The sequence below is a fragment of the Podarcis muralis genome, chromosome 6 (genome assembly GCF_964188315.1).
Source record: "Podarcis muralis chromosome 6, rPodMur119.hap1.1, whole genome shotgun sequence".
Classification (NCBI taxonomy): Eukaryota; Metazoa; Chordata; class Lepidosauria; order Squamata; family Lacertidae; genus Podarcis; species Podarcis muralis.
In genome coordinates this window covers 39,514,949-39,535,199 of record NC_135660.1, presented here as the reverse complement: position 1 = coordinate 39,535,199, position 20,251 = coordinate 39,514,949, and the positions used below count along the sequence as shown (strand labels likewise).

The window sequence follows — 20,251 nt, the reverse complement described above, 5'->3', positions numbered from 1 at the left end:
TGCTGTAATGGACTGCTGAGTTTTAATGTTGCCTAACAGAGGAATCCAACGCAACAGTGGAAACTTGTTGTGCAACTGATTCTGCCATCTGTTTTACCGCAAAGTTACCAGCATTTTGCTTATGCATTTGCTTGCACAACAGCATCCTACCGTTGGAACCCAAACACTGCAAACTCGGAAGTAAATGTTCCAGTTTGCAAAGTTGGTTCGGAAGCTGAACATGCTTCGTTTTGAGTGTTATGCTTCTGATTTGAGTTCCACCAGTGGCGTAGGAAGGGGGGTGCAGTGGGTACGGACCGCCCTGGGTGTCATCGCTGAGGGGGGTGACAAAATGGCAAAAATATGTGTCTTTAAAATAAAACAAATTGGGCTCACAACACTTTTTTGAAAAAACATCATAATACTTATTGAAACTTTTTAGTTCAGTCAACAAACGCAACAAAACTGAACTCGACGGATGTGTATGTGTATGTTGACTTGTTGAGGTTAATTAATTGTCAGATGAAGTTATTAAACTTGATATAGTGTAATGTTTGGCTTTCCAAAAAAGTTCACAAACTGGAACACTTACTTCTGGGGTTACAGTGCTAAATTGTGTTTAACTGTACTTAAATTGGTTATATGTTTTAAATGGAGTTATATGTTTAACTCCTCTTCATGGATCACTGCCTTGCCGTGGCGAAGGGGCTTGAATAACTCAGAGAAGCTATGAGCTATGCCGTGCAGGGCCACCCAAGATGGACAGGTCTTAGTGGAGAGTTTTGACCAAATGTGATCCACCTGGAGCAGGAACCGGCAAGCCACTCCAGTATCCCTGCCAAGAAAACTCCATGGACAAAGACAACAGGCATATAAAAGTTATGACGCTGGAAGATGAGCCCCTCAGGTCGGAAGATGTCCAACATGCTACTGGGGAAGAGCGGAGGACAAGTACAAGTAGATCCAGAGCTGATGAAGTGGCTGGGCCAAAGCCGAAAGGACGCTCAGTTGCGGATATGCATGGAAGCGAAAGGAAAGTCCAATGCTGTAAAGAAAAATATTGCATAGGAACCTGGAATGTAAGAACCATGAACCTGGGTAAGTTGGATGTGGTCAAAAATGAGATGGCAAGAATAAATATTGACATCTTGGGCATCAGTGAACTAAAATGGACGGGAATGGGCGAATTCAGTTCGGATGATTATTATATCTACTACTGTGGACAAGAAACCCGTAAAAGAAATGGAGTGGCCCTCATAGTCAACAAAAGAGTGGGGAAAGCTGTACTGGGATGCAATCTCAAAAATGATAGAATGATCTCGATACGAATCCAAGGCAGACCTTTTAACATCACAGTAATCCAAGTTTATGCACCAACTACTAGTGCTGAAGAAACTGAAATTGACCAATTCTATGAAGACTTACAAGACCTTATAGAAGTGACACCAAAGAAGGATGTTCTGCTCATAATAGGGGATTGGAATGCTAAAGTAGGGAGTCAAGAGATAAAAGGAACCACTGGCAAGTTTGGCCTTGGAGTTCAAAACGAAGCAGGGCAAAGGCTAATAGAGTTCTGTCAAGAGAACAAGCTGGTCATCACAAACACTCTTTTCCAACAACACAAGAGACGACTCTACACATGGACATCACCAGATGGGCAGCATCGAAATCAGATTGATTATATTCTCTGCAGCCAAAGATGGAGAAGCTCTATACAGTCAGCAAAAACAAGACCTGGAGCTGACTGTGGCTCAGATCATCAGCTTCTTATAGCAAAATTCAAGCTTAAACTGAAGAAAGTAGGAAAAACCACTGGGCCGGTAAGATACAATCTAAGTCAAATCCCTTATGAATACACAGTGGAAGTGCGGAACAGGTTTAAGGATTTAGATTTGGTGGACAGAGTGCCTGAAGAACTATGGATGGAGGCTCGTAACACTATACAAGAGGCAGCAACTAAAACCATCCCAATGAAAAGGAAATGCAAGAAAGCAAAGTGGCTGTCCAACGAGGCCTTACAAATAGCGGAGGAGAGAAGGCAAGCAAAATGCGAGGGAGATAGTGAAAGATACAGGAAATTGAATGCAGATTTCCAAAAAATAGCAAGGAGAGACAAGAAGGCCTTCTTAAACGAGCAATGCAAAGAAATAGAGGAAAACAATAGAATGGGAAAAACCAGAGATCTGTTCAAGAAAATTGGAGATATGAAAGGAACATTTCGTACAAAGATTTCCATAATAAAAGACAAAAGTGGAAAGGACCTAACAGAAGCAGAAGACATCAAGAAGAGGTGGCAAGAATACACAGAGGAACTATACCAGAAAGAAATTGATGTCTCGTATACCCCAGGTAGTGTGGTTGCTGACCTTGAGCCAGACATCCTGGAAAGTGAAGTCAAATGGGCCTTAGAAAGCATCGCTAATAACAAGGCCAGTGGAAGTGATGATATTCCAGCTGAACTATTTAAAATTTTAAAAGATGATGCTGTTAAGGTGCTACACTCAATATGCCAGCAAATTTGGAAAACTCAGCAGTGGCCAGAAGATTGGAGAAGATCAGTCTACATCCCAATCCCAAAGAAGGGAAGTGCCAAAGAATGCTCCAACTACCGCACAATTGCACTCATTTCACACGCTAGCAAGGTTATGCTTAAAATTCTACAAGGCAGGCTTAAGCAGTATGTGGACCGAGAACTCCCAGAAGTGCAAGCTGGATTTAGAAGAGGCAGAGGAACCAGAGACCAAATTGCAAACATGCGCTGGATTATGGAGAAAGCTAGAGAGTTCCAGAAAGACATCTACTTCTGCTTCATTGACTATGCAAAAGCCTTTGACTGTGTCGACCACGGCAAACTATGGCAAGTTCTTAAAGAAATGGGACTGCCTGATCACCTCATCTGTCTCCTGAGAAATCTCTATGTGGGACAAGAAGCTACAGTTAGAACTGGATATGGAACAACTGATTGGTTCAAAATTGGGAAAGGAGTACAACAGGGCTGTATATTGTCCCCCTGCTTATTTAACTTATATGCAGAATTCATCATGCGAAAGGCTGGGCTGGATGAATCCCAAGCCGGAATTAAGATCGCCGGAAGAAATATCAACAACCTCAGATATGCAGATGACACAACCCTGATGGCAGAAAGTGAGGAGGAATTAAAGAACCTTTTAATGAGGGTGAAAGAGGAGAGTGCAAAATATGGTCTGAAGCTCAACATCAAAAAAACGAAGATCATGGCCACTGGTCCCATCACCTCCTGGCAAATAGAAGGGGAAGAAATGGAGGCAGTGAGAGATTTTACCTTCTTGGGCTCCATGATCACTGCAGATGGTGACAGCAGCCACGAAATTAAAAGACGCCTGCTTCTTGGGAGAAGGGCAATGACAGGCCTAGACAGCATCTTGAGAAGTAGAGACATCCTCTCCTTTTTCATCCATGGCCCGTATAGTTAAAGCCATGGTTTTCCCAGTAGTGATGTATGGAAGTGAGAGCTGGACCATAAAGAAGGCTGATCGCCGAAGAATTGATGCTTTTGAATTATGGTGCTGGAGGAGACTCTTGAGAGTCCCATGGACTGCAAGAAGATCAAACGCATCCATTCTTAAGGAAATCAGCCCTGAGTGCTCGCTGGAAGGACAGATCGTGAAGCTGAGGCTCCAGTACTTTGGCCACCTCATGAGAAGAGAAGACTCCCTGGAGAAGACACTGATGCTGGGAAAGATGGAGGGCACAAGGAGAAGGGGGCGACAGAGGACGAGACGGTTGGATAGTGTTTTCGAGGTTACCAGCATGAGTTTGACCAAACTGCGGGAGGTAGTGGAGGACAGAGGTGCCTGGCGTGCTCTGGTCCATGGGGTCACGAAGAGTCGGACACGACTAAACGACTAAACAACAACAACAACGTGCCTAATAATGCTAGCGCCTCATCACATATGTGGTTGGTACATAGTTTTTTTCAGTAGATGGGAGCCACTATTTCATGTATTATTGTCAAACCTTTACCCTTTTTAATAGTTGCATCCTCTCTTTGATTCCAGCTGCTTTTACCTATGGAGAAGAAAAGTGACCTGTGGCTTCTCAGCCTGCTCTCCATGACACTGTTTCAGTGAGGCTGCTGAAATTGGATAGCCTCCTTCAAAGCCAAGCAGCATGGTTCCAACAGAGGTTGGCAAAGCTGGACCAGTCCAAAGTGAGGAGGAAACCCTCACATAGGAAAGAGAAGAGAAGGCTGCAGGTTTGCATGGTGGTGTGGTGAGCTTTGTCGTGACCCACCTGATGTGGCTTCACAACCCAGGTGTGGGTCCTTCAACCTGTGGGTTGAAGACATAAGTGTAGATTAAGCTGCAGAAGGTGGTGCATAAGAGCCTGCCTTGGGCTCATATTGTTATGACCCAGTTTGGGGGTCAGAGCTGGACTGTGAACTTTAAAACAACAGCAATGCTGTGTGTGCCAAGGTGATCAGGCCTCACACACACAATCCAGGATCTCTTTCTGCAAGGAAGTATATAGACAAAAAGCCAGACTAAAGTTGAAAAGCTTTATTTCCTGATCAAACATTTACAGACTGGGCATCCTTTCTGTTGTGGAGATTCTCCCTGGAAAAGGGTAAATAAAAATTGGAGTGAAGGAGTCATCCCATCTAAGCCGACTAACCCTAATCCATACACATACCAAGGATGGCGTGATACTTATACATACAAAGGATCCCAGCCAGTGATCCTTGCAACAAGCAAAAATAGAAAAAGACTGAGGCATGAGAAGGTTTTGCGGACACATTTGCCGCTATGGACAAGGCCAGCCCATCCACGAGGTCAGGTGAGATGACTGCCTCAGGCGGCAGGATCCACAGGCGTAGCAGATCCCAATGTCAATATTTATTCCCCACTTGTTCCTGGTGTACATCTTCACTCACCCCTTCTTCCCTGGCCAGGGGGTGGGGGGCACCATTTGGTGGTTTGCCTCAGGTGTCTAAATGTCTAGCCCTAGTCCTGTCTATAGAGGTTTGCTGGGTAGCCTTCTCCCAAATGGCACTGAGACAGAAGTTTTACATAGACAAAGATGGGAAGCAAAATCCTCTCGAAAAGGATCCAGAATGCCATAATGTTGCAAAAGCAGCAAAATCCATTGGCCAAATCCAGGGTTGTCCTAATGTTGTCCTCTCCTCGTTTCATGAGCCCAGTGCAAGCAGCAAAGTCCAGATTTGCTTGCCTCAGAGTTCCAGCTTGATTCTTCACACCTCTCATTTACCAGCCCCAAGCTCAGTTCTTTGTTCTTAGCCCGTGGAAACAAACAAAAAGCCCCTCCAAATGCATACACATATACACATCCTTTCAAATAGGCTGTCACTAAACAGAGTTGCTAAGGACATTTTGGCTTGGTATCAAGGTTACTGCTAAGTTTTCAGTCTATCTGGGTCATAGGCACTTAAATTTAAAATGAAAGCATAGGATAAAGTTAAGAGGTTTTAAAAACAGCAAGCAAGTTAGCACCTTTTGGGATGGATGGCTCACAAGTGTGAAGACGGAACGTAAGTAATTGCTTACAGAATAGAAAACACTTCCCAAAATTTCTTAACAAATTTATCTTCCACTACTTTTCCATCTACTGAAATTACCAAACCCTAAAGGGAGAAGATATCATAGCATTCACTTTGATATATATGGAGACCATTGCTTGATTTAGTTCTATTTTACCATCGCCTGTTAACTTTTTCTCAACAATCTTCCTGAAAAGATCTGGGACATGAATTGCAGTGTATCAGTGACCTCTCTCCTCACAGCACACACAGCACACAGCACATAGGTCATCTGGCTGAAATGGAGAAGAAAAAACAACACCTGTCACTGTGAAAAATAAAATTATTGAAAGCATAAGAGAGAGACAGAGGTTGTAATATGTGATATTTCTTGTCAATATTCCCCAAAAGGAGGTTTAAAAATACTTTAATAAAGAATATTCAGTTGGCAGGTATATCAACATCATCAAAACATGTAATGGTGTGGGGAAGAAAATATAATTTGAAACAGACTTTTTTATTTTTGCTTCAACTGATAACTTCCAGTAGTTTCCTTTAAATGTGATCCTTCCTCTTTTCTCAATTCAATATTTATGTGGAAACGAGAGGTGCAGGAAGCTAATGCATGCAACATGTCTTGGGCCCTAAGGTGAGGGTGTGTAATCAAGTGTGCCCTTGTAAATGCTCTCACCACTGATAGACCACCATTGGTAGCACTAGTAATGGCCATGGTTGGCATTTCAGCTCTGAGTAAAGAGGATCTCTCTGCTGCCTGTTTTGGATTTCCTCCCCTCATATGTTGCATGTGTGAAGCCCATCCATGAGGTCAGGTCAAGCCATTTGCCTTGGGCGGCAAACCTGACCGCCTAACCCCCTGTTGTGCAACGGGGGCGGGGGGGGGGGGGCGGGACAGAAATATCTTAAGGAATAATGTGTGTGCCATATATGTGGAAAACACAACCATCTGGTAAGAAGAAGAAGAAGAAGAAGAGTTTGGATTTGATATCCCGCCTTTCACTCCCTTTAAGGAGTCTCAAAGCGGCTAACATTCTCCTTTCCCTTCCTCCCCCACAACAAACACTCTGTGAGGTGAGTGGGGCTGAGAGACTTCAAGGAAGTGTGACTGGCCCAAGGTCACCCAGCAGCTGCATGTGGAGGAGCGGAGACACGAACCCGGTTCCCCAGATTAGGAGACTACCGCTCTTAACCACTACACCGCACTGGCTCTCAAGAATGTCTAGTAATTATTTACCTTCTGCATTCTTGAGGATTCCGGTTGTGGCTTCAGTATTTCTCCCCACTGAAACAATCACATGTATTGGGTTAACTCTGAGGCACTCAAAATGAACACAAAATAAATTAGAGCCATAAGTAGCACCTTACTATAAATCATTGTTTAAAAGTCGGTAGGAGGACATGTCATTCTGCCAGGATACTTTGCTACTGATCTTAAGGTGGCCATACTTGAATAATGTTTTTTTCATGCAACAACTGTGCATGAAAATTATTCACACGTGATGCAGGATATTATACCAGTCATAAGAATACAATGTGTGGATAACTGGAAAGCCTTGATGTTATCACCTGAAATTCTTTGGCATTACAAGTAAAAACTGATTTTTTAACAGATTTTTATACGTGAACTGCATACCTTGATTAATGCTTCTAAGGAAATCCCACCATAGCGGATACATCTTCTCCAGCCTTTTGAACTTTTATATCCTCCTTTAGCCTTAAATTCTAATGGTGTGAACCATTTTCCATTGGAACCCTTGATACATTTCCTTGAAACTCCTATGACAAACAGATAAATCACATCAATGTGACTCACTTATCCCATCTGGCAAATTTCACTGAAGAGAGAAAGAAGTCCTGCCAACAGGAGATTCTTTTCTAATATCTACTTAGGAAAAAAGATATGAACAAAGATTGTGTCATGAACTAGGGCTGTGCACCAGAGTTGGCCAAGTCTTGGGCCCAAACTGTCATATTAGGAGGGACTCTGGCATCAGACAAATTAGATACCAACAAACACAGATCACTAGAGGTCAGGTTGGATGGCCCAGAGCAATCGGTGGTTGTCAAGGGGTGGGGCATTAGGCAGAAGGGAGAGGTGGACATCAAGCAGTGGACATCACAATAAAAGACCCTGACTTACCCTGACTTCTGGGATTAGGAAGGAGCCTGCTACCTGAGCCTGCTTCCTGAGAGAAGCCACTTGCAAAGGAGCAGGATTAGCACCTCTGTTGAGCAGTTATTCAGTGGAAGCACCTATCCTGTGTGCTGCAGGGCACTCCTTTGCTAGAGGCTTCCCGGCAGAGAAACTGCTTGCAAAGCAATAGCATAGACCAGGCAGGATTGGAGTCTCTGTAAGCAGCTTAAATGCTAGGTGGGGTGGGGGTCCCAGTGTTGATCCAAGGGGGGTCAACCTGACACCCTCCTCCCAAAGCAGTGCTATGGGGCAGATCAGAGGGGCACAGCCCTAGAATGAATGCTGGAAAGGAATTTCTGCACAGGGCTTAAGCAGGGCTTCTCCAACATCTCCATTGCACTTGGACACGGAGAAAAGGCCAAGAGGCTCCTTTTTCTCAAAGCCAGGCATTCTGGAGAACATGGCCAGGCCTTGTGCTATTGCACAACCAAAATATTTTCATCTGCTGTTGGTATCACATTCCTTTAGCAGATGCAATCCCATGTATAATTATATTATTCCAACACAATGGTTACCTCCTATGAATCTATTCTTATAGAAAACACCTTTACTTCTTCCACAGCGTACTTTCAGTGTTCGGACCACAACACTCAAATCTTGTATTTCATTATTCTGCATGCCTTTTCCTAGATGAAATCAAGAAATGTATGTCAGCTGTCGCAATACCCATAGTTCGGCCTTCCAGAGAATGACAGTGGTCTTACCAGATTATTGATCCTGCTAAGAGGATGTGGTACGAAGTGTGCATTCATGTCAGAGTGAAAACAAAACACTGTGACTGCCCCAAACCTTTGCAGGCACAAACAGCACTGAAAGCAAGATTACATGTGACTGTCCTGATACCTTTATTAGCACAAATAATCAAGAATGCAGCAGTGAAACAGGATGCTCTGTCCCTCATTTACGGACTTTTGTTGAACTCACTTTGTTGCTCCCCAGGGGACGCAGGTTTCTTCATTTCTCCCTGGAGTACTTTGCTGCTCCCAGGTACTGCGGCAGGAGTATTCTGAGCCTGCTGGAGAACTGAAGAGGACACGTCTTAGGAAAACAAGGGCATTGCCACCTTAATGTTAAATTAAATGGCTAAAATGAATTGTAAATTATTTGAAGCTTATAAAAGAGCTGAGAGCCTCAAGTAAAGTTCAGGTGTAAGGTTGGCACAATCTTAACAGTGTGCTTGGTTTGATTTCTTCTAAGTTGGCATCACCAGCTATACTAGTAAAAGGATACTGTGTGCCCTTAGAGGACGATGCTTGATCTGGCAAGTGCTATTTTCTGAACTACTGAGAGACCCAGGTAGCAGCTCTTCAGAACTCTACTTTGGCCCAGGGCCTCTTATTAGTGACATCTACTTCAATCCACTCTTGTAATAAGCTACTTATCCATCTCAAGTATAAACACTTATCACACACACTAGTTGCTCTGTGACACATAACCTATAAAAGAATATTAACAGCATTAACAAAAAGCAACCAAAAAGTAAACTAATCACTGTTAAGTTCATGCACACACTCTCCACACCCCAATGACTGATTCTTTCACTCTATTCAGCTCATAAAAATATACATACATTGGTTGGTAAAAACTACAGACATTCCTAGACATTAATTCTTAGTATTGACTTTACTGAGTTTTGAATATTCTGGTTCATGTTTAATTATTTTAGTGTACTCATTTTACTTTGCAAACCACCTTGCTATTCTTCACAATAAAAGGCAATCTATTGGAAAAAGTAAACAAAATACATTATTATTATTATTATTATTATTATTATTATTATTATTATTATTATTATATCCCAGGAGACAGGCAGAGGGCTGAGGCAAAGTTAATGCATGGCTTCTACGGGATTTTGTGGCCCAAAGACTGACTGACTACCATTTCTCAGTAAATGCTGATGACGTTTCTGTCTTTAAGGTTTATTTGATTGGTTTAGCACAGCCAACAAGATAACTTACCATTTTCTAGGCTTTCGTATAATGGCTGTAAATTTTGATATGCTTCCAGGTTCTCCTTGCAGAAGATCTCCTTTATTGCTAACACATTGGTCTGAATGCTCTCAAGGACATCGTATACCACTTTAGAAATATCATTTGGTTCTGCAATTACCTTATCACACCAATTCTAGAAAGAAACAATACAGACTTTTTAAACATATTTAGAGCGAAAATGCAAAGTAGCTTTTCCATTTCCCACCAGATCTAACAGCAGATTACTGGATGGTTATCCCAGCACAATCAAAGGAAGCAAAAATTGTCAAGGCAGTTTTAACTTCCTTTGCCAGATTCAAATACCCTGCACATTTAGCATCCCTCAGACCAGCTAATGTCCTTTCCTATGCTTTTTATCAATGCCAGAGAAAGCCTCAAGGCATTTGGCCACTTGTTCTTCAGAAACAAGCCAGAATCGGCTGCTGTTATGGGGTTAGTCTTCTTTGTTTTTTCCTGTGGCTCACATCCCCCACTAACTAGTAAGGAAGTAGCTGTCTTATTACAAAAGAATTTCAGAAATAGACTGGAAAGAGAAGTTGCTGAATTACAACTTATTACCAAACTTAAAACCATGGAGAGATCTGGTCTGAATAGAGACACTGGATTCTTATCTCATTATACATGATAAAGCTATTTTCAGCCATCTCACGGCTTGCTTTTTCCTGTAAGACAAATTGCAGTCGTTGTCAACAGGTTTAGCACACCTATCAGCCAATCACCCACTCCCACCACCCTTCTGAGTAATACCCCTGCCCACCCTCTCACTATATAAGGGTCTGGTGACTTCTGTTTCAGTGTATCTGAAGAAGTGTGCATGCACACGAAAGCTCATACCAATACAAACTTAGTTGGTCTCTAAGGTGCTGCTGGAAGGGGGGGAAATTATTTTGTTTCGACTATGGCAGACCAACACGGCTACCTACCTGTAACTAACTTGTAAGGTTTCTCCTTCTGTGCAATGGTTTTTGTTGTTATTAGAATATTTTTATACCAACTGCTCCTAAAGAAACTCAGGAGTGATGAGTGGAGGCTACTCCCTGAATCCTGTGGGGAAGGTTAGGCTGGGAGAGTGCAAATGGCCTATGTTCACCCAGTGAACTTCATCATAGAATCATAAAGTTGGAAGGGACCTTGAGGATCATCTAGTCCAACCCTGACTGAGTGGAGTTGGAGTCCAGATCTTTGCATCCAAGTCTGGCTCCCTGTTCACCATACTGCACTGCCTCTCATGCTGTGCTCCACCTATAACTCAGGAAACCTTTCTGGTTGTAGGAACAAAGATTTCACACTCTTACTTTAGATGGACTTCACATGTCCAGGTGGGGTTTTAAAAAAATTAATTCAATGCCTATAATAATCACCTTAAAATCTTTTTCGGAGATTCTTTTCTTGTCTCGCAGGAGATAGAGAAAAGGGAAAGTATCTTCGATTGCCAAAGAAATCTGTACTTTATGGGCTCTGAACCACCAAAAAATTTCATCTGAAGTACCTGGAGCAGACATGCTATAAACAAAGCAAGAAGTATCACAACACAAAAAAGTCAATGAGAGCAATAAATGACATGGCTATTTAAAGAAGTATTTCGAGCACAAAGATCACCTTAATACAGAAATTGAAGTGGAGAAACTACCTTTTCTCAGCAGATATTTTCGGAATATGACAATCTTCATCAAAGCATCTGGGAAAAGAACTGCAGCATATCCGTGAATCTTCTTTCTTACTTACAATACATACATCATCATGTTCAGACTGAAGAGGAAAAAACAATCACTGTAAAAAATAAATTTATCAAAATGCATGGGGGGGTGAGTTTTAATATGTGGTGTTTCTTGTACACCACCTTGTGAGGGCAAAAGCCCTGAATTGTGGTTTAAAAGGATATTCAGCCGGCAGACACATCATCATTATCAAAATAAACAATGGTGTGGAAAAGAATATTCTTTTTGAAAACAGATTTTGTTATTTTTAATGCAACAAATATCCTCTGGTAGTATTCTTTAAATATATTCAGTTTATTACATGATATATACTCAGCACCTTCCTATTTTCTCAGTTTCGTACATATGAGACAACCTGAAGAGCAGGAAGCTAACACAGGTAACATTTATTGGACCCTAAAATAAGCAGAGAGAGTGTTTAGATAAGGTTCCCTTGTAAAATGACTCACTATTGATTAGACTACCACTGGTAACACTAATAAATGGCCATGACTGACTTTTCAGGTTCTGCCCCTGTTTTATTTATTTTTTATTCTGCAGCTGTGTGCAAAGGATCGCCCTGCTGCTACCGCAGCCGCGAGTGGAGGGTCAAGGGGTTTTGGCAGGGGATGAGACAACCCACCTGCCAATAATGTTTTGACATAATGACATCATGTGGATTGTCCCATCTGCCTGCCAAAGTTGGCCCACATGGAGAGGCCAGAAAGGTACCCCATTACAGTCGTACCTTGGTTCTTGAAAGCCTTGTGACTTGAACATTTTGGCTCCTGAACGCTGCAAACCTGGAAGTGGGTGTTCCGGTTTGAGAACATTTTTTGGAAGCCAAACGTCTGACATGGTTTCCGCTGCTTCCGATTGAGTGCAGAGAGCTCCTATAGCCAATTGGTTTTCAAATGTTTTTGGAAGTCGAACAGACTTCCAGAACAGATTCCATTTGAGAACCAAGGGTACGACTGTACTTAACTTAAAGCATAGCTTACTTCTTTGGCAGTGTGAGCAGTTGTAGTGGAAATTTCAAAGAAACTGTGAGCAGGATCCCTGCCTTAGACTAAGATTGCACTCTCGTGTCATGTCTCAATAAGAGTGTTGTAATAAATCATTGGCTAAGGGATTGAGCCCTCATTGGCATCATTGGCACTAGATTTTGTCCTTCATGTGTGCCACCATCATTTTGTGGGGCAAGCAAGCTGGACAAAGAGCCTCCCACCACAATGCCTATTGAACTGCAACTCTCACTCACACATGAAGCTTGGGGGGGGGGGGAGCAAGACAAGGCTATATGCAATCAAAAGAGGAAACAAAGTTACTTAGGTTAGGTATTGATGCAAGTTGTTTTGTTTTTATTTGTTATATATTATGTTTTGTATTGCCTTATTTAAATGTAAATTGTGGTACAACCATTTTGGGTGAGGGGAAGTTAGGTAATATCTAAGTACATAAGTGAATAAATAAACTGCGCACATGCCAGTTTAAATCTAGTAAAACTGTTAAGGAAATGTTTACCATCATTGTCCTGTTGGGATTTTGTGGTGGCTCAGGTAGCTGTCCGCTCTGAAATAAACATCACATTTATTAGGTTTACTCTGAGGCATAATCAGAATCACAAAACATCACCTGAATTTAGGAAGTGAACTCATAAGAAATTACACACCTTACTATGGATATATGTTTATAATCTAGTAGGAGAATATTTCATTCCGCTGGGAAATTCTGCTGCTAACCTTAAAGTTGCCATCCTTGAACAATGGTATGTAAAAGTTGGTTCCCATGTGAAACTGCTGAATTACATTCATTTGAGCCTAAAGAGAGACAGTGGTTTCTTAGCCCACTGCAGATGTTAATTGACTCAGTATTACTAAGGGCCACACTTAGTAATACACACTTCTTTGTCCACACTTCTTTGTCCCACCGCTTTCCCCAGGGAAAACCTGCTGCTTGGGTTGAATTGGAACAAATGGCAATTCATTTTCCTCTGACCTCACTGTCAGGTACAAGGAAGCTACCTTGCACGCCTCCCGTCAGCAAGGGTGGGGTTGGGATAACAGATAGTCAGGGAAAGTACACTTTGTGGTTTTTGATGAAGCACCCGAGCTCCGTCTGTTCCTCTTGCTCACTCTTTTTTCTTCTCCCTCTTTATTGCGTAAGGATGTTATGAAGGCAACTCCAGTTATATAGTGTAGAATCTGAAGCTATCATTGTGAATATCATCATTGTTGTCATCATCATACAGTATATAAATCTATTTATTTATCCCCCACCTTTTCCCCTAGAGGACTCAAGTCAGCTTAAAAATAACATACTCATTTTGAGAACAAAATGTGTGGATAATTATCTGTAAAACCTTAATGGTATCATCTGAAATTCCTTTAGAGTTGCAGGAAAGAAAATGAGGCATTAAAATTGCAGCTGTTACAAGTGAACGACATACCTTTATTAATGTGTCTAATGAAGTCATCCCACATTGGATACTTCTCCTCCACCATTTCCACGGTTTACGTCCTCCTTCAATCTCAAATTGTGATGGTGTGAACCACTTTCCATTGGAACCCTCAATACTTTTTCTTGAAACTCCTTTGACAAAGAGAACAGGCTCATTAATGTTATGCACCTATATCAGGCATAGGCAACCTCAGCCTGCCAGATATTTTTAGGACTACAACTCCCATGATCCCTAGTGAACAGGACTAGCGGTCAGGGATGATGGGAAATGTAGTCCCAAAAAACATCTGGCACACTGAGGTTGCCTATGCCTGACCTATCCCATTCAGCAGACTTCACTGAAGAGAGAAAGAAGCCGAGATGGTGGTGTGGAAGTCGGAAAGAAACTTCAGGCTGATGCCAAACTAATGCCAAACTTCAGGGCCCCTCAGAATGAACCAGCCCATCACCACAGCTAGACTCCCTGCCACCTGCTTTCCTCCCTGTCCCTCTTGTACACAGTCACGGTAAATTGTTTCTATATTTTCTATATTTTCTATATTGTTTCTATAGTTTCTATATTTTTTGAAAAAATGGGAGCAATCGCCAATTACTTTTCATTCAGATTTATGGGTTGTGATAACTGCCACGTATAAATGTAGATTAATGCATTAATGATAAAGAGAATCAACATGGCACTGTTCTGTTACAAAAACAAAACATTTAAAGCTAAATAAAATCATTTAATCATGCATTAATAAATAGGGAAAGATTTCAAAAGCACTGAACATCCCATTGTGGTACTGATAGAATTATTTTAGGCTTGCCCAGGTCCACAGGATACAGTGGAATATAATTAAAGAGCTTTATAGGATATTAGTATTCGAAGTATTCCCAGAAAATAAAAGATACTCACATACCACCAACATTGATGCCTCCTCCTCCCAATACCACACATTTATGCAAACGCCATTTTTAAAATTTGCTGTTGGTATCACATTCCTTAAACAGATATAATTATACATTTACTCTTCCAAATGATTACCTGTTGCAAATATATCCACATGTAAAGTGCCTTGTGCTGTTCCACAGGTTACGGGCAGTGTCGTGCCCTGGAAATCCAGACTTTGCTCTTGTGTCCCTTTTCCAAGATGAAATGAAGAAACGGATGTCAAAGGTTACATTTCCCATATTTTGGGCTGGCAACAAATGACAGCAGTCCTAAGGCAACCTGCTCACTGTCATCTCTGGAAGCTTTCTAATCATGATGTGTCTTACGACAACTCAAAAGAGGACCTACTAGTCGTGCTGCATCCAGAAAATGTGCATCTTATGGGGGCTTTACTGAACTTTGAATATTCTGGTTTATGTTTTATTGTTATTTTAGCAAACTGGTTTTACAGTATTTTGTAAACCGCATTATTATATTTCACAATAAATATCAGTCTATCAATAATTTTCAATACATAAATTAATGCACAAGTATGTAATTTGTTGGGATGCGGGTGGCGCTGTGGGTTAAACCACAGAGCCTAGGACTTGCCGATCAGAAGGTCGGCGGTTCGAATCCCCAAGACGGGGTGAGCTCCCGTTGCTCGGTCCCTGCTCCTGCCAACCTAGCAGTTCGAAACCACGTCAAAGTGCAAGTAGATAAATAGGTACCGCTCCGGCAGGAAGGTAAACGATGTTTTTGTGTGCTGTTCTGGTTCGCCAGAAGCGACTTAGTCATGCTGGCCACATGACCCGGAAGCTGTACGCCGGCTCCCTCGGCCAATAAAGCGAGATGAGCACCGCAACCCCAGAGTCGGTCATGACTGGACCTAATGGTCAGGGGTCCCTTTACCTTTTTATGTCATTTGTGGTGGCAGGCAGAGGACTGAAACAGTGAATGCATGGCTGGGAAAAGACATGAACAGGGCTTTGTGGCTCAAACACGGACTATACCATTCCTCAAATCCAAATGAATTTGTTTCTTTTTAGCTATATATCTTTAAGGCTCAACTGGTAGGTTTAGTCCCCAATACAAGATGATTTACCATTTCCTAGGCTTTCATATAGTGGCCGTAAGTCTTGATATGCTGCCAGGTTACTGCTGCAGAAGATTTCCTCTATTGCTGACAGATTGCCCTGAATCCTCTCAAGGACAGCGGATACCACTCTTTGAATATCATTTGGATTTGCAGTTACCCAATCTTGCAAATACTAGAAAGAAACATTACAGGGTTTTAAAATCTCTGTCTTCAAAATATCTTTTAGACTGAAAATACAGAGTAACTTTCCCATTTCCCACCAGATCTAACAGCAGATTATTTGGATAATCATCCCAGCACAATCAAAGGAAGCAGAAATTGTCAATGTAATTTTATCCTCCTTTGCAAGTTCAAATACTTTGCGCAGCTTACATGTCTCTGAACACTAACATCCTATCCTATGTCTATTACCAATGCCTATTATCAATGGCAGAGGAAGACTCAAGGCCACTTTTTCAGAAACAAGCCACAACATGGATGGAATCGTAGAATCAGCACCAAGGGCCTTCTGGCAGTTTCCTCACTGCAAGAAGTGAGATTACAGGGAACCAGGCAGAGGGCCTTCTCGGTAGCAGTGCCTGCCCTGTGCCTGCCCTCCCATCAGATGTCAAGGAAATAAACAACTATCCAACTCTTAGAAGACATATGAAGGCAGCCCTGTTTAGGGAAGTTTTTAATGTTAAATGCTGCATTGTGTTTTTGGGAGTGGCTGGAGAAACCTAGCCAGATGGGTGGGGTATAAATAATAAATTATTATTATTATTATTATAGAATGGCACAATTGGAAAGGACCCTGAGAATGATTGAGTCCAACCCTCTGCAATGGATGAATATGCAGCTGTCCTGTGCGGGGAATCAAACCTGCAGTCTTGGTGTTATCAGCACCATGTTCTAACCAATTTAGCTATCCAGGCTGCTGCTATTTCATTTCATTTCACTTTTAATTTGTATACCATTTTTCTATATTGATTTACACAAGACAGTTTACAATATGAAGAAACAACAAAATATACAATCCAGTGCAAACACATAACATAGCAATCCAGGCAAAACAAAGAAGTCATAATAAAATGTGACTTAAAATAAATATCTTATATCAAATAAAGGAATATGTGATAATCCGTTAGAATAAAGCACGAAACTCCCAAAGTATCAACAAATAATAATTAAACAGAAATTCACTCTCAACGATAGCAATAAATCATTACTAAATTATAATCAATTAAAAACAGCAAATTTACAATGCATTAATAATTATGTTAAAAAATTGAATTGAGCAACAAAGTAGGAATTTAAGCAGAAAATAATTGCCTCAGTTAGATACAATAGTCACCTGAAAATCTTCTTCACAGATTATATTCTTGTCTCGTAGGCCACAGAGAAAAGGAAACGGGTCTCTAATTGCAGCAGAAATCTCCATTTTATGGGCTCTGAACCACTCCAAAATTTCAGCTGAAGTACCTGGAGCAGACATACTGCAAACAACACAAAACTATGTTTTAAAGACCTTGGAAATCATGTGGTTTTTAAACAAGCAAAATTAAGCATTACCTAGCGTTTATCTAGAATGATTCCGTTTCCAAAAATGAGAAACCCTATCATGGAATCCTTAGCTTTAGATCAGGCTGTGGAAATAATTGTGTTGCGATTTCCTCTTTCCACTTCGACGCAGCTTTAGGTGTCCCTTGCGACTAATTTACCCTGGTCTTCTTCTGCGTTCAATCTGAGTCCCCACCTGTTGCAGAAGGGGGGTCCCTCCGGAGTCTGTCGCTCTTTTGCGAGAGGGAGACTAGCGCAGACGGGAAGCGCGTTTCCCCCGGAGCGCCTTTTCCTTTTGGAGGAGACCGACCTGTCCCTTGACTTACCTTTCTGCTTTGACTGAGCGGAGATGGGGATGTGAGGAAGGGGCTGAAGAAAGCAGCAGGAGGAATTCCCCGTGCAGAAGAGCGAGAGAAAAGGAAAGGAAACTCAACGTCTTCCAGTCGAGGGCTGGCGCTGCCTGCTCTGAGCTGCGCTCGGGGAGAAGTGAGGAACTCTGCCCTTTTCATGGAAAGGAAATCATCACGGACGCAGAAATCAGAAAAGGAAACCGAAACTGGAGGAACGCTTGATGATAAACCATGAGCCCCACCCGCCCCATGAGCCAAAAACTTTGCATAAGATATTTCTCACGTTAAAAGAAATATTACTCTTGTCAGTCTTTGACTTGAGGCCCCTCCCGTCCTCCATCACAGATCATGACCACAGCCTGCAGGTAAGGACTTGTGTGGGATCCAGTCCAGGGATTTCTGACTAGTTCCTTCAGTGCCTCTGAATGACTGGGTGATCCTTATGGTGTGAACTTAAAGCGATGGTTGGATGGATGGATGAATGAATGGACAGATGGATGGAATTTATATACCACCCTACACCCAGAGGTCTCAGGGCAGTTCACAGAAAAGATCAACATAAAAACCACAGTATCTATAATCAAAATAAAAACAACAAGCCAATAACACTCTCCAAGAAAGAGCCACATTTTAAAAGATTAAGGTAAAGGGACCCCTGACAGTTAAGTCCAGTCGAGAACAACTGGGGTTTGTGGCGTTAATCTCGCTTTACAGGACGAGGGAGCTGGCGTTTGTCCGCTTCCGCAGACAGTTTTTCCTGGTCATGTAGGCAAGAAGACCAAGCCGCTTCTGGCGAAGCCAGCACAGCACATAGAAACGCCATTTACCTTCCCACCGGAGCGGTACCTATTTATCTACTTGCACTGCATGCTTTTGAACTGCTAGGTTGGCAGTATAGGCTGTCAATCAGACAAAGGCCTGGTTAAAAAGGAACACCTAAAGGTGTGTAAGGAAGGCACCAGGTGAACTTCCCTGGGGAGAGCATTCCACAGACGGGGAGCCAATGCCTTTCTTCTTTTCTTATAATGGCAATGGTGCCCACCTGAGAATTCCAGCGAGTTCTGTCTGAAAAAAGCCCTGGTTATATGTTTAATGCACATATAATGCTGTGTTTAAGTCTGTTGTGGGTTGTTGCTTTTTGTATTGGGACAGAACTGGTGTTTTTCCACTGGGTGTGGTGGTCATTGCATCTGGAGCTATAAGCCTCCTGATTTAACAGGAGGTCTGAAATCTGAGCACCTTCCTATGTAGATATGTAAATAGGGCTGCTTACATCACAGAGAGAGACACAGGTGCTGTGACATGCCAGCATGCAGAGAACGGAGAGAGGTGCATTTTGAATTTAGCGATAAAAACTATGTTTAAATTCTGTCTGGGATGAGGATTAGAGGGAGAATGTTTTAAAGAACTGAACCACTGCTAGTTCTTTTTGTTACTTTGTAACATTTAGGTCTTTAAGACTAAAGAGCAGTAATGTTTTTAAAAGTTTTTTTTCCTACACAAGAGTCCAGACTTCCATTGTACAACACTAAAAGGGTGTGGAGGCAGTGTCGTCTAGGGAGAAGGGGTGTGGCTGGGGAAAGTCCAGAGGGCCAGACTGAAAGGCATAGAGGGCCACAACCAGTCCCCTGGCCTCAAGTTCCCCATCCATTGTCTAAATTGAGGGGAAATACCTCCTTGGAGCAAAGTGTGAATGAGATCCAGGCAAAACTGAGATTAGCTGAAGAATGGGAGCACCTTTTAGTGATGCAGAATTCTTGACTTAGCGTAAATTGTATCATAACCCTTTCTTACATGCCAGAGAGTGAGCCAATGTAGCCTGTTTATTCTGCTTGCTTTTATTAGTCTTCAAATGTCAACTTCACCTCTCCACATGCAACACTGACAAAAGCTTTTAAGACAACACATTCTTGTCCCTGGACTGTGTATAGTCATGCACTCACAAGACTTGTGGATACACAAGACAAACTACTAATAATGTTCTTCTTTGTTCCTCCAGGAACATAATTTGTTGTTTATAAAGTGCCTAATAATGCTAGCATCTCATCACATATGTGGTTGGTACATAGTTTTTTTCAGTAGATGGGAGCCACTATTTCATGTCTTGTTGGTCAAACCTTTTACCCTTTTTAATAGTTGTATCCTCTCTTTGATTCCGGCTGCTTTTTCCTATGGGGAAGAAAAGTGACCTGTGGCTTCTCAGCATGCTCTCCATGACGCTGTTTCAGTGAGGAAACTCAGGAGCGATGAGTGCAGGCTTCTCCCAGAAAGCTGTGAGGAAGGTTAGGCTGGGAGAGTGCAAATGGCCCGTGCTCACCCAGTGAACTTCATTACAGATACCATAGAATCATAAAGTTGGAAGAGACCCTGAGGATCATCTAGTCCAACCCTGACTGAGTGAAGTTAGAGTCCAGATCTTTGCATCCACGTCTGGCACCCTGTTCACCATACTGCACTGCCTCTCATGCTGTGCTCCATCAGAAAACCTTTCTGGTTGTA

The 20,251-nt window shown here is 42.2% G+C and overlaps 1 protein-coding gene across 2 annotated transcripts; it reads right to left on the bottom strand.

The window, feature by feature from the left end:
- Nucleotides 1-4,502: 4,502 nt before the first annotated feature.
- Nucleotides 4,503-17,916, bottom strand: LOC114597663 (uncharacterized). Of its 2 annotated transcripts, none has more exons than XM_077930065.1 (14): nt 17,729-17,916; nt 17,197-17,338; nt 15,870-16,035; nt 14,879-14,974; nt 13,844-13,986; nt 12,919-12,966; nt 11,328-11,446; nt 11,059-11,200; nt 9,665-9,830; nt 8,631-8,729; nt 8,222-8,332; nt 7,146-7,288; nt 6,747-6,794; nt 4,503-5,790 (listed from the first exon to the last, which is right to left on the bottom strand). In XM_077930065.1, the coding sequence occupies exons 2-14, from the start codon at nt 17,335-17,337 to the stop codon at nt 5,737-5,739; spliced, it is 1,476 nt and encodes a 491-aa protein (XP_077786191.1). In that variant the 5' UTR covers nt 17,338; nt 17,729-17,916; the 3' UTR covers nt 4,503-5,736. The 2 variants fall into 2 exon arrangements, with proteins under 2 accessions (XP_077786191.1, XP_077786192.1); XM_077930066.1 differs by lacking the exon at nt 17,729-17,916 and adding an exon at nt 17,599-17,717.
- Between the last annotated feature and the right edge of the window lie 2,335 nt (nt 17,917-20,251).

Excerpts from the sequence above, each read along its gene's own strand:
- LOC114597663 (XM_077930065.1), bottom strand. The coding sequence starts at position 17,337 with ATGTCTGCTCCAGGTACTTCAGCTGAAATTTTGGAGTGGTTCAGAGCC. Across the intron at positions 11,201-11,327 it reads AAAATATCTGCTGAGAAAAG|CATGTCTGCTCCAGGTACTT; the intron begins GTAGTTTCTCCA and ends CTTTGTTTATAG. Across the intron at positions 6,795-7,145 it reads CCTTAGAAGCATTAATCAAG|TGGGGAGAAATACTGAAGCC; the intron begins GTATGCAGTTCA and ends TGATTGTTTCAG.